Source organism: Teleopsis dalmanni, chromosome X (assembly GCF_002237135.1).
Source record: "Teleopsis dalmanni isolate 2A chromosome X, ASM223713v2, whole genome shotgun sequence".
NCBI lineage: Eukaryota > Metazoa > Arthropoda > Insecta > Diptera > Diopsidae > Teleopsis > Teleopsis dalmanni.
In genome coordinates this window covers 99,153,787-99,163,670 of record NC_051848.1, presented here as the reverse complement: position 1 = coordinate 99,163,670, position 9,884 = coordinate 99,153,787, and the positions used below count along the sequence as shown (strand labels likewise).

General features: G+C 29.9%; 2 protein-coding genes across 2 annotated transcripts in view; one reads left to right on the top strand and one right to left on the bottom strand.

Moving 5' to 3' along the window:
• The window catches only part of LOC119688803 (dual 3',5'-cyclic-AMP and -GMP phosphodiesterase 11-like), a 9,879-nt gene extending 390 nt beyond the window's left edge, over window positions 1-9,489 (top strand). Inside the window, exons 2-3 of the mRNA XM_038103468.1 lie at window positions 4,452-4,602; window positions 9,319-9,489. Coding sequence (XP_037959396.1) covers window positions 4,452-4,602; window positions 9,319-9,489 — 322 coding nt within the window. The remainder of the gene's footprint in view (window positions 1-4,451; window positions 4,603-9,318) is intronic.
• On the bottom strand, window positions 5,008-7,236 carry LOC119689412. The gene is made up of 8 exons (XM_038104239.1): window positions 6,951-7,236; window positions 6,749-6,895; window positions 6,515-6,679; window positions 6,281-6,445; window positions 6,047-6,211; window positions 5,813-5,977; window positions 5,489-5,743; window positions 5,008-5,435 (listed from the first exon to the last, which is right to left on the bottom strand). The coding sequence occupies exons 1-8, from the start codon at window positions 7,140-7,142 to the stop codon at window positions 5,175-5,177; spliced, it is 1,515 nt and encodes a 504-aa protein (XP_037960167.1). The 5' UTR covers window positions 7,143-7,236; the 3' UTR covers window positions 5,008-5,174.
• Window positions 9,490-9,884: the final 395 nt, after the last annotated feature.

The window sequence follows — 9,884 nt, the reverse complement described above, 5'->3', positions numbered from 1 at the left end:
AAACAACAAATCATTTTTGTTCTCCATTCACTTCATCCACTATGTCCACGATGCGAGTCTTTGTGTTATGTTCCGCTGTTAGTAGCTCCAGTCACAATTGAACCTTTTGGCTCTTAATTTAAAGCGTCAAGGTCGTAAATGTGATTAATTAGCTGAAATTACGGAACAGCTCCGAGAGGACGAGAAATTGCGTTGTCCTGTGTTCTGTGTCCTTTCGATTTGGTTTTGAAAAAACGAAACAAATTTTTCTCTATAATTTTTTTGTGTCAAGTTAAAATAAAAAAAAATTAATTTAAATTACAGCTTTTATTCTTGTATTTTTTAATTAAATTTGATGTGTGAGCATCCATTTGCCACTTAAAATTTACAAAATGAATAGTAAAAAATCTTTTAATTTTTATGAAAATAAAAAAAAACTTAAAAATATTATTTATCCGTTACTAGTTGAGTATTTTGCTATGAGAACATTTTTAGTTATATCAAAAAATAATCAAGACATTTAAGTATACATACATTGTTACATATATAACAAACATTAAATTTTATAATTAAAGTAATTAGTATAATGAGATTAGGAGAGAATCAGTAGGCAAGTGAAATAAAAAGAAAGTCAAGCATCAAGTCTGAAAAAGAGGTCAAGACCAAGATATAATACAATCATCAATTTATAGTATATATCAAAAATCTACCAGATATGTAATTGTGTCATCCAATTATGTCATGTGACGTCCAATAACTTTACTTCTTGTCATTGAAGCTATCAGACTGAAGAAAGTTGAAACATGATACCGAACGAACAATATCGATTTAAAGAAGAGAATACCACTTAATTACAACTAGTAAAAGTAAAATTATTAGCGGTAAATATTAATGTAATTATCCCGCTAGGCATTTTGATGAAGATATAAAAGCTTGTACTAATGATCATTGTCGTGGAGTCAAATAAAAGTCATATCTTCTCATAAAACAGTTTATATCTTTTCTTGTGAGTTTACAAAAAACACTCTACTGAACTCTATAAATGGCGAGAATACAGTACATTTGAAGACAGCAGAAAAAAATAATTATAATTTTGGCCATATATGTTAAATGAGTGGTCAGTCCATTCCTGCAGATTTTTTAATACTAACTAACAGGTTTTTGCTTAACAAGAAATTCCATATTAAAATTGGAAATCTTCTGCCAACAATCAAGCGAGTGGAAGCGGTAGTTTCAAAAGGCTATAAGATATAGTACACAACTATCAATCAGAAAGGGTGAAAGTGCTTAGATTATCTTTTAGTTTTTCGCCTAGCAATTTATCTTTGTCATTTGCTTTCTTCTTCAAATAATTAAGAAAAAAATGCAATATCGACGGAAAATAAGGAGGCATCGCCTTTTTTTAGTAAATGATTTAATATACTGTACACTACCCAGTGTACCCAGTGTGATATTTAAGAAAAAAAAAATTATTTATTTTTTTAATATTTCAAACTAGTAATATTTTTTATATATTATAATATATATTATATAGTAATATTGAGTTTTAAAGTTTGTAGATTTAGTTTAGCTTTATGAAGGACAAAGCACACAGCCCACCTTTTTATTCTTCTCTTGTGTTCTGCTATTATTAGATAATAAATATACCTAGGATTTACCTCCTTAAATTTCAATCTTAACTAGCTTAATAAGAAATATTTTTACATGAGTAAAACAACAGATCTATAAACAAAGATTTGAAGATTAATATTGACCCTTTGATTCTTACTTAAAGAATCATTGATTAAAGTTTAAACAATGTGGTTTTGTTTTTTTATTTAGTTTCGTATAAAGTGAAAAGTAGGCCATAGTTAAAATGACCATTGAATATACTAAAATGTCAATAAAAGTGTTACTATAAAGCACAGACACTTTAGATATTAATCTTAAGAAATATAGGTAAATAAGAAATTTATTTTGAATCGAAGAATTGAAGATTCGATACTAGTTCCAACAGTTTAATATACTTAGAATTTAAAGAAATAATAATGCCATATCATCTATGTTTTTTTTTTAATAAATTAGCAGTTTGTTGTGTTGGGATTATCATAATTACCATCATATATGCCAATACACATTATGGCATTATGGCAAATCTAGCTCATATCTCTTAATTTAGTTATAGTTATGATGCTTTCATTATAACTTTGGTTCTACTCTTATGCCGAGATATTTTGCGGTGTCCGAGTATATTATATCCAAGCCATCTTTTGTTATAGATTTGTGAAATTTACATATATACACTATCATTAGTTTTTAACAATCAATTTGTTTGGTTTTTCGAAGTGTTTTTCTAGATTTATATACTATTACTTACAAGCTGGAAAAGTTTTATTAGTTATAATTGAAATTTTTTTCTATTTAATGCTGCAATGCAGATTACATAGCTGAATATCCTAAGCATTATATACATTGTCCTTCTCCGCTTAATATATATATATATATATATATATAAATCGAAAGTAAACATCTTTTAGTTCAAAAAAAGACAAAAAATGCTTGGAGCACAAAATATTTCCACTTAAAGAAAAGCAAAAGTCATTTAGGAAAACTTTATTGGACGCTTGTTAAACTGATTTGGAAAATTTTTATGGCTTTGTTCTTGGTGACCATGAAAATTGCCATAAATTTTATTGCTTCCTGCAAAATGTAACAGTTTTTTTCATACTGTTTTCTTTTTTGTAGTCTCAGAGAAATCCAAGTATTAAAAAATGATTTAAGGCCCTTAGGAAACTACTTTTGCACCAAAGCACAAAGTTTACACAAAACTTTTTACAATAGAATTAACAAAGCAAAAATATAACAAAAATCAATCTATTACATTTCGTATTCCGTATTATTTCATTTGAGAAGTTTGTCAAACTTCCACTTACAATCTCAGTGGTTCTGGTAAAAATATATCTGGTAAAAAAGTATCTGTTAAAAAAAAAACTTTAGTTTTGTTCTAATTTTATTGTCCTTACACACCATAAAAATAATAATTAAGTATTAAAAATGAAATATCAATTACGTTCTCGTCTATAGTCGATACTGATGCTACCCCAAAAAGTAAATACCACTCACTCATGTTCTAATTAAATTTTCTACAAATCTATTTAACTTCCTCACCCATATTTAAGTCTGGTTATCTTATTCTGAAAAGAATAACAGCCACAGAAAGGAAAATTTTGTTTGTTACCATATCCACCAAGTGGAAAATGTGATAGATAAGTTAGATACATTCATACTAGTTAGTCTAGTAAGTTTCCACATTGGCAGCTATTATTAAACGATCCTTATGCTAAAATTAAAAGGTTCTACTTATGGAGACTTCGAGTTAGAGAATTTTTTATTTTTTTTTCATTTTTGAAAGAAACTAGAACCACATTTTAAGATACTTATTTATTTCAGATCAAATACAGCACAGAAGTAATAGTGCACAAAAATATTCTGAAAGTAGGGTTTGGATTTTTTTTTTTGTTTTCTATTTTCAGTTAAAAGAGATTCCAATTTATTCCAAGCCTTACAGTGATCATCAGTTGTAGTGTCATTCGTTTGCAAATAAAAATTCAGAATTATGAATGAATTCTCTACTTCATTCTTGGAAGACTGATGAACAATTTCATTTACCGAACACTTATCATCACTTTCCGTTGCGCTTAGAATCGGACCCACTAATTGAGAGCTATAATGCTCAATAATATCGTCATCTGTAGGAAAGATTGATGTACAAATTTCGTCGTCAAGCTCAATATAATCGTTAAGAGTTTCATTGGAAGTTATTTTATTCACTTTAAACCACATTTGGTTTGGAAAAAGAGACTTCCCCTAACACTAAAATGGATTCATACTTAAAATAAAAATTCGACTAAAAGAATGCACTTTCCCATATTCCTATTGGTACGTGGCAATATTTTTATTCGAGTTATAGAGAAATTCGAGTTATAGAAGTTTGACTGTATTTGCACTGCAATGAGGCGGGTGTGAGAAACCAGTAGTGCTCTTCAAGCACACAATCTATCTTCGTATGTTCCTCCATTGTTCCAACTCCTAAATCTTTATTAACGTCGTATTTTATGATGTGTAAAATCATCATTGGAAATTATAGTTACCATAGTATATTATCATAGGTCATTATCATGTATATAACATAGGAGTGACCTGACCTTAATGAGTTAGGTATGTTGTTTAAATTTATTTAAGACAGTTTGATACAGTTTTCTTTATTATTGCAGCAATTTTTCAACTTGTCACAACCTATAGCATTACTTAGGTTCTCTTAAAAAACTACATGTTATATTATACAGTCACCTTAAAGCTACAATTTTTTGACTAGTTGTATGATAGGATTGCCATTTTTTTTTAATTTATACATTCTGAACACATTTGTTTTACATTTTTTTTTTTTTGCTAAGAATCTACAAGATCTAATTAATTAAAAATATTTTTTTCAGATGTCTAGTTTCAAAATTGTTTGATGTTTGTCCACGTAGTACAGTGGAAGAAATGGAACAACAGGAAGAGGTACGCGTTGCCTGGGGTACTGGAATAGCAGGTCATGTGGCAGAAAGTGGAGAGCCAGTAAACATACCAGACGCCTATCAGGTTTGTACAAAAAAGATATATTAATTTAGGTTAGGTTAGGTTATACCGGCGATGCCAGGGGGATCCACTTAGGCCTATAGGCTCATATTAATTTAAATTTACATCTTTATATATATTTATATATATATTTAAAATAATTTATTTAATTTAAAATTTATTAGTAAATATATTAGTAAATAAATATTGGTATTAAAATTTTCAAGAAGCAGTCACGTTTCACTTTAACTATCTACACACAACATGCAATGCTTAGAATCTACACACTATTACTTCTATTACTGATACTAGCTAGAAAAAGATGTATATATTCATCCGGATTTTTAATTTTAAGTCTTGTTTACATTATATTATAACTATACATACATTCATATTTTTGTATACATTATTATTATCATTATGCTTTGCTGAAAATGAAAAATATGACAGCTGGTTTATAATAAAAGTAATACCAAGCATCCATATAAGTTATTTAACTTCTAGGTTAAAATCAACTTGTAGACTTAATAAATGATTGTTCACAGTCTGCTAAAGGTCTACATTTGACAATAATATTTGTTAAAAGATTATTTTTTTTATAACATGGCATTCTTATTGAATTCGTCCCAAATTTCTTGTGGACATCCATCTGGCTTGTTACCATTTTCGACAGCCCAAAAGCATCCCAAAATTCCACCTTTCATTTTCTTGCTGTTCTGGCCTATTTTTGGATCTTCTGCAATATTCTGAGCTTCAATAGTGATGGCGTCGTCTTCGTATTGCAATTCTTCTTCGTTTTTCCTCAAAGCCTTCTCTTTCCACTCGTAACCAAACTCATACCTATAATCGCAAACTTCCTAAAATGTATTATATTATAAAAATTATCTTTTTTTTATTTAAATGAGCATACTAAATCTTTTGCAAACGGTTGCCTTGGGCTTATTATACTACTTCGTTTGCTCCAGGTGCCATAATATGATTGCTGTGGATCATCATAGAAATAAAAAAATTTAATACAAGGACCCCTTCTTTTTACACGTTTACATGAATCCTTTTTTACAGAAAACAAGGATTTTATTACTTCTGTCACACTTCCATATGGCCAATTATCATCACCAATACTAATAGCTTCTTGTTTGACTGGACTTTGTGTTATGACTTCCGTCTCATCAACCAAGCAATAAAAGTGATGATATTATTTAAATAATAATTTTGCATAAAGTAGCTAACTTACTTGTTCCTGTTCCTGACATGTAGCTGGGTTATTAGTTATACCTTCCAATTCGTGATCTGATGCCGTTTCTGTTTCTGATGGTAATATTACACTTCCATATGGCCAATTATAATCACCAATACTAATAGCTTCTTGTTTGACTGGACTTTGTGTTATGACTTCCGTCTCATCAACCAAGCAATAAAAGTGATGATATTATTTAAATAATAATTTTGCATAAAGTAGCTAACTTACTTGTTCCTGTTCCTGACATGTAGCTGGGTTATTAGTTATACCTTCCAATTCGTGATCTGATGCCGTTTCTGTTTCTGATGGTAATATTACACTTCCATATGGCCAATTATCATCACCAATACTAATAGCTTCTTGTTTGACTGGACTTTGTGTTATGACTTCCGTCTCATCAACCAAGCAATAAAAGTGATGATATTATTTAAATAATAATTTTGCATAAAGTAGCTAACTTACTTGTTCCTGTTCCTGACATGTAGCTGGGTTATTAGTTATACCTTCCAATTCGTGATCTGATGCCGTTTCTGTTTCTGATGGTAATATTACACTTCCATATGGCCAATTATAATCACCAATACTAATAGCTTCTTGTTTGACTGGACTTTGTGTTATGACTTCCGTCTCATCAACCAAGCAATAAAAGTGATGATATTATTTAAATAATAATTTTGCATAAAGTAGCTAACTTACTTGGTCCTGTTCCTGACATGTAGCTGGGTTATTAGTTATACCTTCCAATTCGTGATCTGATGCCGTTTCTGTTTCTGATGGTAATATTACACTTCCATATGGCCAATTATCATCACCAATACTAATAGCTTCTTGTTTGACTGGACTTTGTGTTATGACTTCCGTCTCATCAACCAAGCAATAAAAGTGATGATATTATTTAAATAATAATTTTGCATAAAGTAGCTAACTTACTTGGTCCTGTTCCTGACATGTAGCTGGGTTATTAGTTATACCTTCCAATTCGTGATCTGATGCCGTTTCTGTTTCTGATGGTAATATTAAATGTAAATCCTCCGGCCACAACTTGTTGGATGTGTCGTCGGCCGAATCGCCATCAACCTAAAAATAAAAACAATAATTTCACTTGAATAATATTTTTACATGAAGTAGCTACTTGGTCTTGCTCTTGATGGTTTTGTAGATTCTCAACATCATTGCACGATTCATTCCCATACTTATGCATTTCGCGTGTGGCTTCGGCTGCTCCTTCAAACGTACCTACTGGTACAAACGGCAGTTTGGTTTGTACCCATATTTTTGCACCTATCGGTTTATTCCGATTAGTATTTAACTCGTTACGTTTCATTTTACGTTTTAGAATATTCGCAGCTCTTTTTGGATTAAATTCTCTGTCACAAACTTTGTTCCTATCGTCAAACTACGACCAAAGCGCGAAATCAAATAAAGTCACACATCGCAAGTATTGCCATATAAAACCATTTTTATGATGTTCCCTACCAAAGAACATCAGACAACGCATTAATGGTTAATTAATATATGCCACTTTAGGACTTTTTTATTGCAACAAATCCACATATTAAAAATATTCTAATATTTTATTGCAATTCTTAGTTGAACTAAAGCTAAAGTAAACTATAAAAAACTATAAAAAAATTTATATTTTTACCTTTATATGTGATGATGTGCTTAAACTTTAGATTTTTTATACGAGTTAGTTTATTTGCTAAAGTAAAGTTTAAGTGTTTACACTTTAATTTTCAAAATTAGTGAACTTAGCGAACTTAAAGAAATAAAAGCGTAAAAGTAAAACAATTTATTTTTTTAATTTGCTTTTCAATCTGATTCACTGTCATATTTCCTCATTGTCTTTGGTTTTTAGTTTCGTATACCAAAACTTCGGTTACGAAAAGCAGAAAACACAACAGCATTTGTTTGCCTCTGTTCGTAATTGGTGGGGAGCAAAGCTAGTTTTACGTGTACCCTTTAGAATAGCAGTAGGTACAACATCGGCGATGTTTGCTTGAATTAAATCAACATCCAGTGGTGTGAATAGGAACACCAGCACTTTTGGAAAATGCGTTGCTATGCACATTCCACTGGCGCATTCTACTTAACGGGATGCGGCACAGCAACGACAAATGCAGGCTGAAGTGAATATCAATAAAAAGGAACAATAACATAATAAGAAAAAACAGAACAAATCAGGTTTCAATTATTTTTTGGTGCGTCATTTGTTGTTGTTCGGCGGCCATTTTTAATGAAATGGAGTATAGCAAACTTTCGCTTAAAAATCTCTTGATGTGCGTTTCTCTAAATTAAAGGCTCAGTTATACGATAGGTAACGTAAGAAATTAATTCAAAGCGAAATGCACAACCAACCAAACCTGCGTATTTGACAGGAACGAATTAAACAAAAACGCTGAACTTTGTTTATTTCGTTCCTATCAAATACGCAGGTTTGGTTGGTTGTGCATTTCGCTTTGAATTAATTTCTTACGTTACGTATCGTCTAACTGAGTCTTAATGCATTGTCGTTCGTGTTGTGATCGTGTTTTTTTTTATTCACGTTTTTGTAGATGTTCTAGGTTTTCTTGATTTTCTAGGAATACACGTGTAATTGTATAAAACGAGATTAAGTGAAATTATTGCGTGAATTTTAATAAACATAATTTTTAGTTGAATCTAAATTTATTATTATACCAAATTACAATAAAATTAATTTAAAACAAATTGATTAATTAAAATTGTTTATTGTAACGTAAAAAGAAGTCAAGTTTTTCGGGAAGCCATACTTTTTTCAATTTTATGAACTGGACTACAACGGGCGTCTTTTCCACATCATAGAAAAGACGACTAGTTTTGAACCTATGCAGCGACGCCATGTCTGGATGCATTGGTTTGAATTAAGGTTGTGGCCTATATATTCGCGTACAAGTACAAGTGTCGTAAACATTATGTATTTGTTGTTATTATTAGAAATCTGTTAAAAAATTGTTAGTGTGACTCTTGGTAAATATGTCAAATATACTTATTAATATTTGTGATATGCAGTATGCTATAATGGACAGATTTTACCAATTAAACAAATCTCCTTACAATACAAATCTTATAGTGTATTTTATAGTGTATTTCGAATTGCCATGACGGCAATATGTGACCCAAAATTTATCGCATGAATTAAGTTTAAGTGGTCAGTCACACTTTTCTTAGTCTTGATTTAAAAAGTTACAAAAAAACTCTTATGACATATGGAATAAAAAATGTCGAACAACAAAAAGGATATTGGAATTTTCAGAACTTGACTTAAGTCTCGAAATAAGCGATAAGCCAGGAATATCTATTGCGAAAGTGTATTTGAAAATGTTAAAAATTTCAAGATCTATTGTTTTATGTAATTATATATGTATGTAGGTATATATTTATGTTAATGTGTGAGCGGCATTATCTGTTCTTCTCTGGAATTGAAAAATGATTAATAATTGTATATTATTAAATAAAGTAATTAAACTCTTTCCTTTCAGGATAAACGTTTCAATTGTGAAATTGACACATTGACTGGCTATCGAACAAAAGCGTTATTGTGCATGCCCATTAAGGACTCCTCAGGCGATGTAATTGGTGTGGCACAAGTCATTAATAAATTAAATGGTGAATGTTTCTCTGAAACAGATGAAAAGGTGTGCAAATATTAAATTAAAATATTTACTACATTATTTTAAAAAAATTAAGTATATTTTTTTTGATTTTGTTATGTTTAAAGCTTATTTTGATTTTGTTGACGTTTTCCTATCAGACATCTGGGTCTCTGACAATAACTAAATTAGTGCGGAACTTGATTTTAAAGATTAATTCCACTCCCTCGTTCTTAAAAAAATTAATTTTTTAAATATTTTTTAAAATTTTTTTTTTCACATTTTAGTTACGAGAAATATTTGAAAAATTTCTCTCTTTGAAAGAGAAAGGGATTTTGGGAGAGCTATACTTAGGGTAAAAATATTAATCTATTTTTAAACGGAACAAATTTATTGAAGAAATGAAATTGTGTCTTTTTCAAATGAATAATTTTTGAATAACCCTTTATCACTTC

Coding starts and splice junctions, on each gene's coding strand:
- LOC119689412 (XM_038104239.1), bottom strand. CDS start 7,142: ATGAAACGTAACGAGTTAAATACTAATCGGAATAAACCGATAGGTGCA. Junction 5,744..5,812: donor CATGTCAGGAACAGGAACAA/GTAAGTTAGCTA, acceptor TTGGTTGATGAG/ACGGAAGTCATAACACAAAG. Junction 5,436..5,488: donor AACCGTTTGCAAAAGATTTA/GTATGCTCATTT, acceptor AATACATTTTAG/GAAGTTTGCGATTATAGGTA.